This window comes from Osmerus eperlanus, chromosome 10, assembly GCF_963692335.1.
Source record: "Osmerus eperlanus chromosome 10, fOsmEpe2.1, whole genome shotgun sequence".
NCBI lineage: Eukaryota > Metazoa > Chordata > Actinopteri > Osmeriformes > Osmeridae > Osmerus > Osmerus eperlanus.
Window position 1 is genome coordinate 8,553,108 of NC_085027.1, and position 20,456 is coordinate 8,573,563.

The window sequence follows — 20,456 nt, forward strand, 5'->3', positions numbered from 1 at the left end:
CAAGCCACAAATTATAATACTCCTCATATGGAAACAAGGACCCCTACCACACACACACCTACCACCTACATGCACACATACACACACACACACACACACACACGCACACACACACACACACACACACACACACACACACACACACACACACACACACACACACACACACACACACACACACACACACACACACACACTAATACCAGCCAGCTGCGGAGAAGGGTCAAGCAGCTCATTTCATCTGCCCCAGGGACTCCCTTACACACACACACAAAAACATACACACACACAACCTGAAACTAGCACCACAGAAGTTTTATGACACAGAACATGCTCAATGTCAGACGTGACCTGAAAATGTCCTCCTCATGCACATACACTGACCCACACATTCATCCTGCATCCTAACTGAGTGTGTGTGTGTGTGGGGGGGGGGGGGGGGGGGGGTATCGTGTGACTATATGGAGCTGCAGGTCAGAATAGGAGGACAGTCCCCCTCTGTTCTGGTGGTGGTGTGACTAGAAGCCTGCCTCCCCACGCTGGTGACATCACTTGATGTTGTCCTATCACAGACCAGCGTGGTTGAAGTCAGCAGAGCAGAGATGAACTCTATAAATAACAGAATTGCTAAATGGAACTGTGAGTGTGTATGTGTGTGTGTAGAGATGAGATCCATAAATAACGGCAGTGATGTAAGAGGCTGTTCCACCTGAGAGAGACTGCACTTACATCCTTTAAACAGCCGTCCTGGAATAGCTCCCCCCGCCCACCCCCACACCTCTGTCCCTTTATTCTTCCCTCCCTCCCTCCCTCCCTCCCTCCCTCCATCTTCTTCCTGGACTGGTAAGTGTATTATTACTTGGTGTGTGTATCTGTATTTGCGTGTGTATACACAGGGGGAAGACAAGTTCTATAGTAAACTCTGACTACTTCGTCAGTCTTTCCCTCGTTCCTGCCTTTCACACTACACATCAATCTCCATCACACTGGAAGCTACAGCCAATCACACCACAGTGCTCTGTCGATTTTCATTACAGGGAACTGAGATAACACCAACCCTCTCCCCCTGTCCCTGCCCCCCGGGCCTAGCCCCGCCCCTGATCCATAGCCCCTCCTCCAAGCAGCCTAATTAGCGAGGGGCCCAATAAAACACAGCAGATGCTGGCAATTAAGAGATTATGTAAATGACTGACACAGATAAGATGGAGGAGAGGATGGAATAGAAGTGAGAAAAACAGAGAGAACTGTATTTTCTGTGATTATTTATAAACATTATTAATTATTGGTAACTGTGTAAACAATAATCAGTGCATTTGTGTTTGAACATAAGTTCTCCTTCATATCTGCATACTGATATTGTTTCTTTCTTGAAAACAGCCAGTCTTCCCACACACCTTCTCCCCTCAGTCAACCAACCATGCCCCTCTCTCACTTCCTCCGTTTCACTCTTGTCCCTGTCTGTCTGCACCCCCCCCCCCCCCCACGCACACACACTACTCTTCTGACAATGGACTGCCACTATCAAACAAATTATCATTTCCACCTGATTGTTGTTGTGGCGACCGTCATACATGTCTGCTGCAGTCTACTGTTGCCAGGGGCTACATATCTAATTAATATGGAATGGCCACAATGCAGTCTCTAACCAGGCTTTCAAATTCTAATGAGACTAGGTTTTGTAGTGCTGCAAGGTATTGAAACAGACTTCCCCCCCCCCATCTCACAGTCCTCCCTCCTCCTCTTTCTCTCCTTCCTGTATCTCTTTCTGTCTGTCAAGATGAGATCAAGGACTTACAGTGAGACAGACGGAGCAGAGAGAGAGAGAAGGACAGAGCCGTAAAAGTGGCCCAGACAGAGAAGCAGGACCGTGCCAGGGATGGAGACTTGGGTCGGGGATGGCCGGGGTGGTAATGGATCATCCACATCTGGCTCTCCCGGGTCGGTCTGAAAGGCTCTGGGCGTGTCGGTGCAGTCCGCTCCACTGCACCTCACAGACACGCATTACTGACACCCCCAAATGTGGGTGTAAATCACTTCCACACACATGCATACACATACACACAAGTATATACAGACACATACACAAAGATGCACAATGGTGTGCGTCAGAGGGGAGGGTCTCCCAAGTGGGCAGCGGCCATGTGTCACTGTCACTGAAACAGAGACAGCCTCTAGCCCCAAAATGGCCTCTTCCGCAAAAGGCACAACAAAACCTCCCTCATGGTCCCTTTATATTCAACAGATAGGTAGACAGGCCAGCCAGCCAGCCAACCAGCCAGCCAGGGACTACAGCGCACAGAGGTAGTGAAGGTTAGAGGCTGGGAGTTGGAGGCTGGAGATTGAAGGCTAGGGGTTAAGGCTGGAGGCTCATAGTAGCAGCTCATACAACAACATGAGAGATGTATGTGTGTGTGTGTCAGGTTGCCGTTCACACCTGGGGTGACCTTCTCTCTCCTCTTCTCTTTCTTTCTCCCTTACACACACACTGCATAGTACACATGCGCTCATTCACATGAACATGCTCTGGACATGATGGTGCATTCACGTATACATGCTATCAAACATAGATGCCACCCACCCACACACACACACACACACACAAACACACACACACAGACAGACACACAGAGAGAGAGAGGCCGCTCCTTGCTCTGTCAACTCTGACAGCAGTAATGAGTTTCTTCTCAGTGTAAGCCAACTGGCACACACTCAAGGGAATTTTTCAGGCTGAATTGCGTCCATTAATCACAATCTAGGGCAACACAGTGGCATCACGTGTGAGTGTGTGTGTGTGTGTCTTTGTATGTGTGTGTGAGAGAAAGAGAGAGAGATAGAGAGAACTGCGCTTGCAGGGGGGCAAAGGGAATATAAGACTGATAGGTAGCAAGGGGTTCCAGAGAGGAGGGAGGGAAAAGGAAAGAGGGGGGGAAGGAGGAAGGGATGGAAGGGAGGATGGGCCTTATACGATATCATCATCGTTTCTTTGTTTGGTTACATTTTGGCAGCTAGGTGTAGAGGAGAAGAGATGAGAGGGATTATAAAAAGCCAAAAGACATATGGCAGACATGCGTCAGTGCTGGAAGGCCATGGGCATCCATAAGATACATGACACAGAGAGCACAGACTCCCTATTTACACACACTCTCTCACACACACGCGCGCACACACACACTATCCCTGAGGCACAGAGCAATATAGGAGGACTCTGATGGAGAGAGAGGAGGGAGAAAGGGAGGTAGAGAGAGACAGAGAGAGTGGTGTAACAGTGCGGCCATGTTATATCTTCTCCTCAGGCTTTTTAGCTGTTCCCTCCCTCCTTCCTTCCCTCCCTCCCTCCCTCCTTCCTTCCCTCCCTCCCTCCCTCCCTCCCTCCCTCCCTCCCTCCCTCCCTCCTTCCTTCCTTCCCTCCCTCCCTCCTTCCTTCCCTCCCTCCCTCCCTCCCTCCCTCCCTCCTTCCTTCCTTCCCTCCCTCCCTCCCTCCCTCCCTCCTTCCCTCCCTCCCTCCCTCCCTCCCTCCTTCCTTCCTTCCCTCCCTCCCTCCCTCCCTCCCTCCTTCCCTCCTTCCCTCCCTCCCTCCCTCCTTCCTTCCCTCCCTCCCTCCCTCCCTCCTTCCCTCCTTCCCTCCTTCCCTCCCTCCCTCCCTCCTTCCCTCCCTCCTTCCTTCCTTCCCTCCCTCCCTCCCTCCCTCCCTCCTTCCTTCCCTCCCTCCCTCCCTCCCTCCCTCCCTCCCTCCCTCCCTCCTTCCCTCCCTCCCTCCCTCCCTCCCTCCCTCCTTCCCTCCCTCCTTCCCTCCCTCCCTCCCTCCCTCCCTCCCTCCTTCCCTCCCTCCCTCCCTCCTTCCCTCCCTCCCTCCCTCCCTCCCTCCTTCCCTCCCTCCCTCCTTCCCTCCCTCCCTCCCTCCTTCCCTCCCTCCCTCCCTCCTTCCTTCCTTCCCTCCCTCCTCCCTCCCTCCCTCCCTCCTTCCCTCCCTCCCTCCCTCCCTCCCTCCCTCCCTCCTTCCCTCCCTCCTTCCTTCCTTCCTTCCCTCCCTCCCTCCCTCCCTCCCTCCCTCCTTCCCTCCCTCCCTCCTTCCTTCCCTCCCTCCCTCCCTCCCTCCCTCCCTCCTTCCTTCCTTCCTTCCCTCCCTCCTTCCTTCCTTCCTTCCCTCCCTCCCTCCCTCCCTCCCTCCCTCCCTCCCTCCTTCCTTCCTTCCCTCCCTCCCTCCTTCCTTCCTTCCTTCCCTCCCTCCCTCCCTCCCTCCCTCCCTCCCTCCTTCCCTCCTTCCCTCCTTCCTTCCCTCCCTCCCTCCCTCCTTCCCTCCCTCCCTCCCTCCCTCCCTCCCTCCCTCCTTCCCTCCCTTCCTCCTTCCCTCCCTCCTTCCTTCCTTCCTTCCTTCCTTCCCTCCTTCCTTCCTTCCCTCCCTCCCTCCCTCCCTCCCTCCCTCCTTCCCTCTGTTCCTACAGGCCTTCAAGCTGCCAGCTGACTGTCACCAGGGACATGAGAGTCACACACACAAGCGTCACACACACGCTTTAAATACACACAATCACACTCAAGAGCAGTCTAATCCAGATAAATGTATGCTAATTCATGTGCGTGCCCCCACTGTGTGTGTGTGTTTGTACATCTGAGTGAATGTGTGTCTGAGTGAGTGATGCTGTTCAGAACCACTCTGTCAGACTAAACCACCAGCTCTGAGAAGAGGAGAAAGGAGGGGGGGGGTTAGAGAGAGCTGGCCTGCTCCATCAGCTCAGCTTTATGACTCACTAACACACTTTCTTACTGAGGTTATGTATCAAACACACTACAGAAGCAAAAAACATGATAAAGCTTGAGGCTGGAGAATTATTCACGCCATACAGTAAAGCTCAGTGAAGACAGCAACATTGCACTACAAGGAGCAACCCCTGGGGGGTTAGGGTTAAACACAACCTAGCATGTTGTGATGGTTGGCTGGCTGACTATCCAGCTGGCTGACTGACAAACTGGCTGGCTGGCTGACTGCCTGGCAGTTAAGAACTAGTAGTGTAATTCTGAGCTGACTGTCCAGGCAGCATTAACTGGTTCCCCATGTGACCCATCCTCATCTGCCATTGGACATAACACACCAACCAGAGCTTCAGCCGGTCGCAAGATAAATGTAACAACTTGAGCCTGTGTGTGCATGTTTCTGTGTGTGTGTGTGTGTTGTTGTTGTGCATGTGTGGGTGTGTGCATGTGTGCCTGTGTATGTGTGGCTGTGTGGGTGAGTGGTTGTACTGCCTGTCGAGAGCTGCCCTTGAAACAAAGCTGGTGGGGTCAGAGGTCGTGGAGCAGTGGAGGAATGGAATGTTCCTTCGTGGTTCAAGGTCCAGCCTTCACAGCAGACCACATGTTCCCTTCACCTCATCCTTCCCTCTTTCAGTCCCTTCCCTTGTCCCTTTTCCTCTCCTTCCTCTAACCTCACTCCCTTCCCTCTAATCATTCAACATTAACATCTAACCCTAACCCTCTAATCATTCAACATTAACATCTAACCCTAACCCTCCCTCTAATCATTCAACATTAACACCTAACCCTTATCCCAGAATAAAAAGAGACAATAGTGTGTTTGATAAAGCTAGAGCTCCAATCTTCTTCTAAATCTAGTGCCCCACTGCATGTGTCAGATCTTTTCAGAAAGGTAACCCTAACCCTACCTAACCGTAATATTACCCAATCCCAATCCTAGATACCATAACCATAACCATAATCATCATTCATCTTAAATTTGTTATAATTTTCAATTGTTTTGTATGGATGACAGCAATGGACACATTTATTGGAAAAGTCCATCAGGTTATGGGGTACAAATTTGTGTTATTTATCCTTTTGCATTCAATAAATAACACTTATAAGTGTTTAACAATTAAGATAAATCTCTCTCTTGTATATTATTTAAGACTTTGTTTTCTTAATATTATTTTTTTTGTCACACCACCGGACACATTGATGGTGCAGTTCAGTGAAAAAAACTGTGAAACAGTGAAAGAATTGACAAAGTTAGTGACCCCTTATATTTTCTCAAATAACAGATTTCACACTACATAAATACATGCTTTTAAAAAATGATTTTCAACTACCCATTTACAGTAGCATCTCCACTGAGCCAGCAGGAACTTAGCTGGTGAAGAGGCAATACACACACCAATGACTGCATTCACACACAAGCTACTGATTGAACTGTGTCTTTGTGTGTGTGTCTTAAAAAAGCATCTAAGGAAGTAATCAATTGCCAGTAATAGAAAATATAATTAGTGTTTCCTTAAGATCAGGCAGCCTATCCTCCTGTGACTGGACTCTCAGTGTGTGTGTGTGTGTGTACAACTTTTACACAAGGTTTGTTGATATGGTCTAAGCAGGCAGAGGATAGGAGAGGAGAGAGAAAAAGAGAAAGAAAGAGAGAGAGAAAATAAAGCTCCTCGCCTTATGCGAAGAGGGGTATTCTGCCCCAGTGAACACACAGAGGTCAACGTCACCCCCCCGTCCCTCGTCCCCGTCCCTCCAGCTCCCCCGTCCCTCCCCCCTGACCTCTGACCCCCCATTCCTGAGTCAATAGCGGGGCAGCGCAGAGCCAGGGGGACCCTTCCCCCACCTCCAGCACAGAGTCACACAAATGACAAAAGGGGGCCTCCCTCTCTTCCCCTCCCTCCCTCCCTCCCTCCCTCCCTCCCTCCCTCTCTCTCTCTCTCTCTCTCTCTCTCTCTCTCTCTCTCTCTCTCTCGCTCGCTCGCTCGCTCGCTCGCTCGCTCTCTCTCTCTCTCTCTCTCTCTCTCTCTCTCTCTCTCTCTCTCTCTCTCTCTCATCTCTCTCCTCTCTCTCTCTCTCTCTCTCTCTCTCTCTCTCTCTCTCTCTCTCTCTCTCTCTCTCTCCTCTCTCTCTCCCTCCCTCCCTCCCTCCCTCCCTCTCTCTCTCTCTCTCTCTCTCTCTCTCTCTCTCTATCCTTCTGTCCCTCTCCATCCCTCTCTACCAGTCACCCCAGTGAGCCCCCCAGCCGCACCACCCCCAGAGACCCTGCTTCTGCTGCTCTGTCCACTGAAAGGGCTCAGCTTGGTTTGGTTTATGTGTGTGCACATTAGTGTGTGTGTGTGTGTGAGCATACATGTTTTTCTGCAGTTGCATGCATTCATATTTGAGTGTGTGTGTGCAGGGTTTGCGTTTGAGTCCCAGACACACACAGTGCAGCACGCTTCTCCTCTTCCTCCTCCTAGTTCATCTCCTCCTTGTCTATCGGCTCCACGTCTTTACCAAGCTCACTAGTTGCAGAACAAGATGTCCGCCAGGGGAGGACAGGAAGAAGTGTTTTTATTGGAAGATGGTGGGGGCCAGTAAAGCCTTTAAGGGCTGGTCTGGAGGGGGGAGGGGGGGTCTGGAAGAGAGGTGACTGGACCCTGGGGAGAGCTGGCCTTATAGGAACACACACACATCAACACACACTACACGTAGAGACGTACACACCCACTAACATGCACATGCACTTACAAACATGTGCACACACACACACAGTATTTCCAGACTGCAGTGTTTAATATGCCCCGCCCCTGTCTAGCCTCTGACCCTCCCTCCGACCTGTGCTGTGACCTCTGACCTGTATTACTGAGGAATGCCCCCCAAGGCCAGTGGCAGGCAGCAGGAATGTGAGGCCGGGGTGGTCTGGAGACACTACAGTAGCACAACCCACCTCTCTGTTAGAACACAGTTATACACCATACACACACCTCTCTCACACAAACACAAACACACACCTTTCAATGAGCCCACTCCCAGCCACCAGGTTTATGCCCTAGTCAAGTTTTGAGTGTCACATTCCAGCCTGACAAGGACACTGTGCTAAACAGGCAGGAGGCCTGACAGAAAACTGACAGGGAGGGAGGAAGGGTGAGGGGCAGGGAGAAGATAGGGAAAGAGAGAGGGGATTAGAGAGGGTAAGAGATATTAGGGAATGAGTGTGAAATATGATGTGGAGAGGCAAAGTCCAGAAGCAGCCCAGCAGAGGAAGAGAGACAGCTGTGCTACAATCCTCCACTGCAGCCTCTTTTCTAATCTTTTAATTGGGCAATTTAATGTCTAGTATTTACATGTTTACTTTCATATATATATATATATATATATATATATAGTATAGTGTACATATGTGTGTGTGTGTATGTGCATACTGTATATATATATATTTATTTATAGCAGGCTGGCTGGCAGGCTGGAAGAAATCTGGGATTGGATGTTGTGTTGCTGCACTCAACGTCAGTTGTGTTGAAGAGAGCAGCTCCTTACTTAATGGACCTAACCTTCAGAGATACAGACACTCACAGATAGACTATCAGGGAGCACTTTTGAGAGGAGGAGCTCGCAATGGGGGGGCGGAGGGAGTTAAACAACACGCTGGGGAAGAAAAAAGTGTGGAAGAGAAGAGGACTAAGCCAGGCCCTCTGTTCTGCTTAAACAGGTGAAGACGAGGTGGGGATGAAGAGGGCAGGGTTAGGAGATCTGACCACAGCAGTCTGATCTTCCCCACATCAACACCAGGAGGAGGAGGGGTGAAGGGGCCGGCAAGCAGGCTGGAGGGAGGAGAGGGTTTGGGGGGATGGGATGAGAGAGGGGGGTTAAGAGGGGGCGAGGGGCAGGGTTTGGCACACAGACAAAGGAAGCCTAAGGGAGATGGAGGAATCGAGAGGCCAGGGAGGGGGGCAACACACCCACCCACACACACACCACGCCCCTCTCTCCTCACACACCAGCCACAGCAACCAGTGACATCTGACAAAGCGTTGAGGACTATCCCTGACCCTGAACAGTAGCCCACAACACACCACAGATAGAGCGTATGTGTGTGTGTGTTTGTGTGTGGACTGTATAAATAACCACACTCCTGAGTTAACAGCACTGTCAGCAAGTCTGGTTAAAGACCAGTGGAAGGCTGGGTGTCAACCTGCCCCCACCTCTTATATGATAAAATCTGGAGTTGCTCGACAGGGTCTCAACTTGATGGCTCTCACACCCCATTGTGTAACTTACTGTAGCATTGCTAGTCATATGCTGATAAGTAAGGGTCAAGATTTGGTCCGATTGGTTGTGCTTGTGTATAAAAGGAATTGCAAAGCATTGTTCTGTGGATTCTTGATCTCCTGAGACCTTCTCCTCACCTCTGGCTTGTCCTTGTACTCATTCTATTACCTCACATCTTGCTTTCTATCTCTGGTTTACAATAAGCGTGGTAGAGTAGGTAAGAGTTTGCCTTGAAATTGATTGCATTCATTTGCAATGTTATTAAATGCGTATTTCATTTGAACCTTATTTTGACCATTCTTGCTCTGATTTAACCCATAGAGTCCAATAACTGTAATTCCATTAGTATTGGCATTATTTGGTTCATGCTATTACACTGTTCAGTTTCCCATCTTCATTTAAACCATAGGGGAATCAGTTTTGGTTGTTTGGCCACTATTAAACCCCCTACACCAGGGTGTAGGCAGGCATGCTCTCTCTCTCTCTCTCTCTCTCTCTCTCTCTCTCTCTCTCTCTCTCTCTCTCTCTCTCTCTCTCTCTCTCTCTCTCTCTCTCTCTCTCTCTCTCTCTCTCTCTTTCCCCTCTTCTCTCCTGTCCTATCTCCTATCTGTCCTCTCTCCTCTCCCCCCTCTCCTCTTCTCTATACTCCTCACTCATGCTGTCAGACCCCTGGACTCAGCCTTTCTATTAAAGTCTCATTCAACAGAGTTGCGCTACAAAGACACTTCACCATGGCAATGAACCTGTTCACCCAGCCAGACAGACAGAGCTGGCCCGGGTATAGACACACACACATGCATACTAACACACACATACAAACATGCACATATGCCATGGTGTTTTTAAGAATATCCTGTGCATGTACACTTATCTGTCTACTGCCCATTCCTGTCCCTACAGACTACTCCAACCCCCACCCCCCACCCCCCCCGCTGAGGTCAAACACTGCCCCCACCTCCTGAATAGTAACCACAAAAAAAAACATTTTATCCACATGAAGCTTAAACTCTTTCCAATTAAAGCAGCAGAATAGGACCAAAGCAAGTCATTACGATTCATCCTAAAGGCTATTTTGTAACATAGGCAGGTTGCCTGGCAACGGGGTATGTGAGGGGAAGGAGGGCGCATCATAGAGGGGCCTGGCTTCCTCTCTCCTTCTCTCCCCTTCCCTTCTCCCTCTATCCTTCTCAATCCCCACTTTTCTATTTCCCTCATCTTCAGTCTATTGCTATCTTTTTCCCTCTTTTTTTCTCATTCTCATTTTTCTGCCTTTCTCTCTCTCTCTGTCCTGCTCCCCTGCATTCCTTATCTCCCTCCTTTTCTCCGTCAGTTCTGGGGCTCCAGGACGGATGAAAAGCTTCCTGAGCCCTAACTAAAGATGCTCTAGGAAGGAGGGAGGAACTGAGGGACCGAGGGAACAGGGAGGGGGGAGGAGGGCAGAGAGAGCAAAGAAGAGGTGGAGACAGATTTAAAAGCAGACGGATGGGGGGGGGGGGGGAATCCATCAGAGAGATAACATTTAGAAGAATAAGTGTTTCCTCAATAGATGGTTGTTCAGCGGGCCAACAGGGAGCCCTACTTTTGCAGTCTTAACACACACACATATAGTCAAATATGATCTGTGTCTGTAGGATAAGAGCATCAGCCAGACCAAGCCTTAATACACCTCCCTCTGAGAGCCTGAGCTGACAGGGCAGAGGCAGGAGAGTCTGTCTGTTTGCCATCCTGTCTACCTGCCAGCCTACCTCTGTGTGAGTGTGCATGTGAGTGTGCATGTGAGTGTGTGCAAGTGTGTCTGGAGTGTCTGGAGTGTCAGGTATATGACAGGACTTCACTTGGAAGCAGGCTACGGTCCCAGATGCTCAACAAACCATCAATCCCGCACAGACACACACACAAACGTTGATTTACCTAGGTTATCGAGAAGTCGGAGCAAATTTACAAATTAGCCATTTCATCAATAAAATACGCACATTTTCAGCAACTACACTGCCCATTTCTCGTCACATTTTAATTCAGATGCTGATTTACATGTACTGTTTAGCTGAAATATGAATTGTAAAAACTTACAGCAATGGCGGTCAAAGGATTATGTTTGTCCTGTTTATCACAGCAACCCCGCCCCTGACGCAAGCGGTTCTTAATACTGACCAATCACAGCCAAGGGGGTATCCGTAACTATATGAAAATTCAGGAGGTGCACGTCGAGCTCTCCGGGGCTCTCCGAGGGCGTTCCCCGTAGAGGAGGGCGTTCCCATGTGTACGTTTTTTGGAAAACGGAGAAGCATATATCGGCCTTTAGCTGAACAGCCCTGACACCAGTACCTGGGCACAGCCTCCTCTCTCTCCACCTTCACCCCACTTCCATCCTTCTGCCTTTTTCTCTCTGCCTCCCACCCTCCGCTTCCCTTGCTCCACCTCTCTCTCCACTTCTCTTTCTCCAAGCCTCCCTCCCTTTTGCCTCGTTCCATCTCCAGGGTGACCTTTGAGAAAGAGGCCCCCTGCAGGGGATTAAAAGGTTTCCCCTGTCTGACGGTGCCCACTCACTGAGCAGAGGCAACTTTTTCCTCACACCTATACAAATACACTGTATCTCTCTCACTTACACACATACACACACTATTTCACCCCCCACACACACACACACACATACAGACACACACACATACACACAGCTCCTGCTGAGTGGCACTGTGGCGTTAACACAACAGCACAGCGGTCTTCTGTCCACACACAGCCCAGGAACCCCCCCCCCCCTCTCCCCCCAGTCTCAACCAGCCTTTGTATTTGTATGTTGTGCGTTGTCATAGCACACAGCCTTCAGAAACACTAAACTCTACTGTACCACAAAGTCTACCTCCATTCTGCCAGCAGGACACCAGGCCTGTCTATATACTGGAGAATATGTGTGTGTGAGCATGAGAGACAAGGATAACAAGCCAGCCAGCCAGCCAGTCAGCCTGCCAGAGAAGTGCCAGTCCAGAGCAAAGCAGTGGCAGCTTTGACATGGACTGACATAGATGTCTACAGATCAACTAGTCCACACAGATAAGATTAACTAGTTTACTAAGACCAGCTTCACTAGTCCAGTTCGAGCCGCTTCACTAGACCACTTAGAGCCATGGGCCTCATTAACTCTAACACCCACACAGACGCAAAGCAGCAAATGAGATCTACTGATTGGCAGCTTCAGAAGGTGTACATACTGGCAGCTTGGACCCGAGCTTTTCGGCTGACCACCAGCCCGAAGGAGTTCTGCGCCATGCACTCGTAGTCCCCCTCATCCGACGAGCCGTCCGACTTGGTCTTCTGGAAGTAGCCAATCAGCAGCGAGCCATTGGCAAAGGTGGTGTGACGCTGGTCCTCTTGGGCCAATAAAAGGCCGCTCCGCCTCCACTGCGTGGTGATTGGTGGGAAGCCGTCCACCTGACAGTGCAGCATGAGGGGCTGACGCTGCACGGCGATGATGTCACTGGGCTCCAGGGTGAAGGAGAGCTCCGCCTCACACGTCACACCTGGAAACACACACAACTTGTTAGATCTGTACAGTCATTCCAAACAGAGGAAACAAACACCTGTGTTGGAAAGGGTGCTAGCAGGCACAACACGTGAAATGATGACCTCAGTGTAGCTCTGATGCAGTAGTGTCTATTTTTAAAGTCTCCCGACATCCCTCTTTCCGTGCTACTCTTTCTCCCCATTTCCCTCTCTTTTCCTCTTCCTCCCTCTCTTTTTCTCCCTGCCACTCTACCTCACCCTCTCCTTACCTCTCGTCCCAACACTATGGGATCTGGCTAGAGCGTTGGGTAGGTGGTGTGGGTATGTGGATGTGCTACTGTATGTATACAGTATGTATTAGTATATTCATGTGTGGATGTCTATGTGGTAGTATATGTATGTGGAAGTGTGGAAGTGTGCATGTGTGTGTGGGGGGAACTTGGAAGAGTACCAGGGTTCAGGCCTGAGGACCTCCAGCATCAGGAGTCCTCCTTTTTAGGTGCCCACAAGGAATGCAATGACATGCTGCTCATCCCAGAAGATCACATAACAAACACGAGGGGAAATAGCCTGTCTCTCTCTCTCCCCCCACTCTTTCTTGCTCTCCCTCCCTCGCATGTTCCCTGTTTCTCAATATCTTGCCGCCCATCCCCCTTTCCCCTCTTTCGTTTTCTCTGAGGTAGGGAGAGCTGCCACAGAATCAGAGAGACATCAGTGCTGCCGCCTGTGAAAAACAAGGGGCAGGAGGAGGTGGGGAGGGGGGGACTGAACTATTTAACCCTTCCACTACAGCACTGGTGCCTCTCCCAGACTTGTGGTGCTAGAGTGTTGTGGGGCATGGCTCTATCTTCTTCTTCTATCTTTTCTCCTTTCTCCATTTTCCTCTGTCTCTCCTCTCCTCAAGATGGCCTGGACCCTCAGAGGGGAGAGGAGTGTGTGAGTGTCTGTTGGGGGGGGGGGGGGGGGGATCATGCCTCATATCTCCAGGCAGTCACTGGGCTGTGATTGATGCTACCAGGCCTCAGAGACAGATAACAGTTGAGTTGTGAGCAAGCCTCCTGGCCTGGGGCTCAATCAACAAGCTGAAGCATCGTTATCAAGTCAATAATTATTGAGAAAATAAATGTCCTATTAATAGGGTTTAGCTAGATTGAGTCATTCATAGAAACATTAAGGGGCAGCATATTGCAGGGATGTGATTGGGTGAGTATGGTGGGTCTTTGGAGTTTAGAGAGTAAAGCATGTGGTGAGATCTGAATGATGTCTGATTGGTTAATTAGGGTTGTCAAAGGGAGCCTGATAGGCCGGAAGGCAGAAAGTTGCCCTTTAACGCCCACCTGCAGGTCTGGTGACAGGTAGGAACCTCCTGGTCTCAATCAGCAGAGAGGAAGACAAAGAAAGAGACATAGAGAGAGAGAGAGCGAGCGAGAAAGAGTGCGAGCAAGCGAGCGAGCGAGCGAGCGAGAGAGAGAGAGAGAGAGAGAGAGAGAGAGAGAGAGAGAGAGAGAGAGAGCGAGAGCGAGAGCGACTATTCTCTCCTGCCCTTACCTAAACCCCTGCCTCATTTCCCCATTTTCTACACTACAGCACACATGTTTATGTTTCTATATAGCAGCTTCAAGTACATTTTTAATCCATGTTCTTCCAAAGGAACCATATGAGCACACACACACAATTTTGCTATATTGGTTTCAATAAGGTTACTTGTTCCTACCACCCCCTTCCACCTGACTAACACAATCATCCAACACCCTGGGATAAACAATCTGGACACCACCTCCATTGACGTCACATGGCAAAAGGCAGCCTGGTGGTGGGGGTGGGGAGCTTACATTGTCAACACATTGTCATCTCCCCTTCTAGTGATATCTTAGTAGAAGTAGTAGTATTTGTTTGTACTGTTTAGTTTTTGTCTTCAATATGTGACCTACTTGAAATGGCAGATAAATCATGCCAGATCTCAATCAAACGCCATTATGATAACTGATGTTATCAAATTAAGGTGTTAGATAATTCCCCAAACAAAAACAAGTGCATCGTTTTATATTAAATTGTTTCTTTCTCAAATCAAATCCATACGAGTATAGACAAACTGGCCTATCTATATTGTGACGTTGCCCTGAACTACCCTCGGAGCATCCTCCGTGCCCGCCTGTCCCCCGCGGTTTGGCCGTGGGGCCTCGCATTCAGGAACCAGAGCTGTCCATCACATTGAACAAAGGACCGCGGAACATTTGAAAGGGAGGAGAAAGACAGCCTTGACATTTAATATGGACAAATATGCTCCTTAGAAGGCAATAACCGTTGTCTTTTTATCCATTTTGCGAGTCGTAACCCCTGTCATTCCAACCATTCACAGAGCACAAGACAACGCCGATCTCAGCTTCAATCTGGGACTGATGACAGATCCCATTTAAAGCATCACAAACCAACATTTCACATTGATATATAAAGCCCTTATTACTTGCAGCATCTTCTGAATGGCTTTCAGTAATAGCCTACATTCCTAGATCACATTTCAATTTGGACTGCAAAGTGTAGGCTACAAAATTAAACAGAAGAGGCTTATGAAATGCCAAGCTGGTCAGGTAAGGTATACCTACATGTGAATACACCTAATATTTGGGCCTGCAGGAATGTGTTCATCGTTGATATAGTAACCTAGTGTAAGTGTAGTGCAATAATCTGTTGTTTCACCATATCCCCATTCGGTCACATACAACTACACGGCAAACAAGGCCGGCGTAACCATTGACCGTAATAATATAGAAAAGACGTGAGCACGTGGCTACTGTAAAATGTTAAATTGGTAGGATACTATGGGCACACACAGGGTCCGCATTGTATCAATCTCTGCTCTCAACAAACGCCGTGAGAGGTAGGCAATCAAAGCGGACCTCAAACCGAATGAACACTTTCACACCTTGATCGGTACAATTTATTTTTTACGATTTATAAAATATTATCTGGAAATAGTAGCCTAACCTACAATTCAACAGACCCGCCACCAGAGAGACATGCGAGTTTGCTAAACTGGGACATAGGCTATAGGCTGTAGCAATTTTTGGGGACGGGAGAATGTGAGTCAAGTAGCTGTCCGAGGTTGACTGTGAGTCTATTTCAGCTATTTCTGCAGCAGCAATAGGGAACGGCAAAATGCGAGTCCAGTTCTCTACTCCTCCACTAACACGGTGTTTCCAATATCAGCAAAATACAAAGGGGTAATATTAAATACTTACCGATAAAAGCGTTAAGAAGTATCCCCAAAAAGCATTGAACAAGGCAACGCCTTCTGGTCGCCATTGAATCACTTTGTTTATATTCCGATAGGCTACTTGAAGAATGCAGCTTGGGGCAAAACGAGAGGAAAAGGGCAGACATCCAACTAACTCCAGCTCCTCATCGTAGTTAGGCTACAATTGGTGGCTCTCTGAGGTCGAACATGCTTGCGCCATTTTGCACATCTATCAGGAATCTGTCAGCATCTCGCGCTCTCCTCTACTCCGCTGTATCCCAAAGCCGCTGCCTCTCTCTCCTTTAACTCAACCTCCCTCACACAGCTATTCACCGTTCTATCGTTTGACGTAAACTCCCTCCCCTCCTCCCCCATCGACACTGGCTGCTGCGGAGACAAAAGACACAGGACCACTGCGCTCAAAGATGCGAGGTATGATGGAGACTGGAGTCAAAGAGAAAATTACACGTTCTATTTCAGTGTCAGTGCGTCCATGTTTATATGATTACATTCAATTTGACAGGTCTGTATCATTTAACTTTGGAATGTATTAAAACCCCAAATAGATTAAGAAGTTTACAAAGGGAAAACAGTGTGACAATTAAATAAAAAATAAATAGGCCCTATTTGTCAACTAGTCGCAATTCCAGGTCTTATAAGGTCGGCCCTATACATCCATATAGTCTGCCTGGCCTCATGGCCCACATTCCCCGGCCTCACCAGGCACAAATCCCTATACTTTCCTGGACTTTGGTCTACATTCAGACACACGCTGCTATACTGCTGGTCCCTTTCCTCGGCCTGCCTGGCAGAGTGGCACAACACGGAGGACATCTGATGGTGGACTAGGAACACTGCATTGTTATACTACAGTAGGGCCTATATGGCATGCAGAAGACCCTACACGTAAAACATGTTGTATAGGCTATTTGAGGGGAAAAAATAAATAACTATAGCCTATTAGCCTACTATTACTAAGGAAAGATGAAGAACTAAACAAAGCAGAGCATGTACAGATAGCGGAGTGCAGTGTGATGTGCAGCTTTGTACCAATGTTTGGTTTGGTTTGACCTCCCCCTGGCGGTGATGTAAGCCTACGTTTGAACAACTCGGATGCACCTGACCTTAATATAGGCCATAGGGTATGTAAGGCGAGTGTTAAAACTGGATTGTGCAATGGCACTAGTTTTAGAGTAAAATGCCCAATATCTCAGTGGCACATACTGTATGGACGTTTTTTCCTGCCATAATACAAATGATAAATTACATGCTCATTTCAACATTTCATAGTAATTATCATTTGAATTATGGCAGGAAAAAAACTTCCCTACAGTAGCCTATGTGCCACTGAGATATTAGGGCATTTTACTCTAAAACTCCTTATTACTGGACTAGGAAATTGTCATAAAACACTTCACTTTTTTAGCCTTTTGATGTGTAGGTTTGCTTTGAGTGTATGTGGTAGTGAATGCGTGGCGTAATGAAGATTTTGTGATTGGTGATTAAGCGGACTGAACTAGTTAGTGCATGCGTGGCGTAATGAAGATTTTGTGATTGGTGATTAAGCGGACTGAACTAATTTCTATGGCTATGCAGATAAATACTACTTGCTCTCATGTGCTCTCGCAGCCCAGTATAGCTTACCTCTCATGTTATCACCCTTTCTACCTTACCTGATGAACGGAAGGAGGCGACATACTAGTAACCAATTAGATTCGACTTTAGGATTAGGCGCGGCGTAACCAAGACTACAATAAGAAAAACAAATGGAGAAGCATACGAAGTTGGTGATAGCTAGCTAACGTTATCCAAATAAATGCATAATTCCACACGCCGTACCTAGGAACACATTACGTGATCAATAAGGATTTTGACAACGCAGATAATATGGTAGGCTAAACCCGCGAAGATAATGTTTGTCTCGATGAATGTTAGTCTACCAATGTTAGCCCGCCGTCTCAAACACATTACCTACAGTACCTAGTCTAGCCAGTTAGGCTACTGTAGCTAGCACCACTGTACTCGTACGGTTAGAGTTAGTGGCAGGCTAGCCAATGTGTGCACTCACGCAGTAGCTAGCTAATGAAACACCAGCGCGGCTACTGTACCAATACTCAATTCAAAAACTGGATTATATGATAAAGGATGAATCACTTTAGTATATAATAAAAATCATCATGTTTATTCATTTGCTTTTACTAGGCTTCAATGAGCCAGCGTCGCAATATGACGCACAGCCAGCAGCAAAGGATGCTGACAGAGCTTCGACGGCAGGAGGATCAACGAGAACAGCAGACCAAACTCATTACTAAAGAAAGACAGATTCAAGCCAACCTTATGACTGAGGATAGACTTGAGAAGAAGAGGTACCTGCGCAAGGTGCAAGATGAGCTCCATGAAACACAAATTGAAGATGCTCTTCTTAAGGTATGAATGCAACTTGCAAATGTGACCTTAGTCCAACAAGTGTGGACACCTGTTACAGCTCCAAACGTGATCTCTGCCTCACTCTCACAGGCCGAGGAAGATAGAATATACAAGCAAAAGCAACTCGAACAAGAAGAGAGACTGGCACAGGAGCTGAGTCGCATCAATCATGAAAAGTGTAGAGATGAGAAGATGAGGCAGTACATCAAAGAGAACAGGTAGTTGCTACTGTCAGTATTTTAGACAATTCTCATGTAAGTCAAGACAATGTCCTCACCAAGTAAGGCTGGGTTTTCATCTCTACATTTCCAGTGTTGAGCTCCGTGAGCTGGAGGTAAAGCTCAAGTCTGCCTACCTGAACAGGGAGAGGGCAGCACAGATAGCTGAGAAGGAGGCTATGAGATATGAGACAATGGTGAGTGGAGTCGGGTCGAGTCGGGATGGGGTGTAGCCTAACTTTGTTTGTTTGTGTGTTGTCATCTATTGTTTCTCTTTCTGACACCAGCGCCAGGAAGCAGACACAGCCCATAAGATGAAGAGTGAGCACGAGCGAGCGTCTGTAGAGCAGGACAAGCAGGATCAGCAGCGGTACAATGAGTTGGTCCGCTACCAGCAGGAGCTGGAGCAGCAGCTGGAGGAAAAGGAGCGTCAGAGACAGCAGGCCTATCAAGAGTTCCTCAAGGAGAAGCTCATGGTGGATGAAATCGTCAGGAAGATCTACGAGGAGGATAGAATGTGAGTAGGCTCCCTGTCCCTCATCCTCCCTCTTCCTCCCTCTCCCTCATCCTCCCTCTCCCTCATCCTCCCCCTCCCTCATCCTCCCTCTTCCTCCCCCTCCCTCATCCTCCCTCTTCCTCCCTCATCCTCCCCCTCCCTCATCCTCCCTCTCCCTGTCTCTCATGCACACGCCTCTCGCCGAAGCAGACTCATGCTGGTTTATCCTTGATCTTGCAGGGAGATGCAGCTAAGACTGGAGAAGATGACGGCCACCCAGAGGTACATAGAGGAGTTCAAGAAACAGCAGGCTGAATGGAAACGCATGGAGCGGGAGAAGATGGAGGCAGAGAACAGACGCATCATGGAGTTTGCAAGTTATCAGCAGAGGAAGGAAGAGAACAGGATGGCCAATGTGCAAGAACGAGAGATGGCCAAACAGCACCTACACCAGATGGTAGCTAAGCAACTCCTCTATGTCCGTCCTGTCAGCAGGAGCTGTGTTTTTGTTTGAACTGCAAGATTGATGCGTCTTTCCTCTCTGCAGCTCACTGAGAAGATAGAGAGGGAGAGGCTGCAGCGCGAGGAGATGGAGCGTGTCCGGGAAGAGCTCTGCATGGAGGAGCAGGCTGAGGCTGCAAGACAGAAAGAGATTGTAAGCTAGTGTATCTTCTGTCTATCCTCTGTCATCGGTTCACCATATGTCTACAACACTGGCCAACTGGAGTTTGTGGAACCTGTTTTCTGAAGTAAGACCATATTACTGCTTGATCGTGGTTAAACAGGAGGAGATGGAGAAGAGGATCAGACAGAGGCTGGAGATTCAGCAGACCTGCCAGCAGCAGATGGCTTTCAAGGAGCTGCGTAGGCAGGCGGAGAAGGAGGAGGAGGAGGCCTTCCGACAGATGATGATGGCCAAGTTTGCTGAAGATGACCGCATAGAGCAGATGAACGCCCAGAAACGGCGCATGAAACAGTTGGAGCACAAGCGTGCTGTAGAGAAGCTCATGGAGGACAGGAAGAAACAGTACCTGGCTGACAAGGTACATGTTCACACAGGGCCTTATACAGTGCTCTGCTGAGCAGCAAAATACTAAGTTAAATGTGAATGCAATTCACAGGAACGTGAGGCTGAGGAGAGAGCCATCGACCAGCAGAGGGAAGACTTACGCAGGCAGATCATTGAGGAGGAGAGACAGAAGCTGCTCAAACTCCATGCAACTAAACTGCTGGGTTATCTTCCTAAGGTAAGTACTGGAATACTGCTTAGTTTACAGTATTTTATTTGTTTTACCTTTAAACTTGACACAGCACAACTTTTGTGAACAACAGTATTGTCATAAATTCTAGGGGATATTCCGTGAAGATGACTTGGAACACTTCGATGAAGACTTCAAGAGCAACTTCAAAAAACGTCAGGTTGACATCTTCTCTGAAGAAGGCTGGGGAGAAGATGAATGAAGTCTTTATTTACCACTAGATGGCAGTGTTAAGTCTTGCTGAGTTTTTAGTAGAAAGGGGGTAGAGGTATTGAATTAATGGAGTGATTAGCTGCTTACTACAACATCCTAGTCTTATTTCA

At 48.6% G+C, this 20,456-nt stretch overlaps 2 protein-coding genes across 2 annotated transcripts in view; one reads left to right on the forward strand and one right to left on the reverse strand.

Annotated features, from left to right (window-relative positions):
• Window positions 1-16,055, reverse strand: part of igdcc3 (immunoglobulin superfamily, DCC subclass, member 3) — a 31,873-nt gene extending 15,818 nt beyond the window's left edge. Inside the window, exons 1-2 of the mRNA XM_062472015.1 lie at window positions 15,738-16,055; window positions 12,207-12,515 (exon numbers count right to left, since the gene is read on the reverse strand). Of these exons, the coding sequence (XP_062327999.1) occupies window positions 12,207-12,515; window positions 15,738-15,879 (451 nt within the window). The 5' untranslated portion in view covers window positions 15,880-16,055. The remainder of the gene's footprint in view (window positions 1-12,206; window positions 12,516-15,737) is intronic.
• A 1,414-nt stretch (window positions 16,056-17,469) lies between these two features.
• On the forward strand, window positions 17,470-20,421 carry mns1 (meiosis-specific nuclear structural 1). Its single transcript, XM_062471546.1, has 10 exons — window positions 17,470-17,623; window positions 17,936-18,160; window positions 18,251-18,378; window positions 18,473-18,575; window positions 18,666-18,895; window positions 19,115-19,331; window positions 19,422-19,529; window positions 19,660-19,917; window positions 19,996-20,121; window positions 20,225-20,421. The coding sequence occupies exons 1-10, from the start codon at window positions 17,621-17,623 to the stop codon at window positions 20,333-20,335; spliced, it is 1,509 nt and encodes a 502-aa protein (XP_062327530.1). The 5' UTR covers window positions 17,470-17,620; the 3' UTR covers window positions 20,336-20,421.
• The last annotated feature ends 35 nt before the right edge of the window (window positions 20,422-20,456 follow it).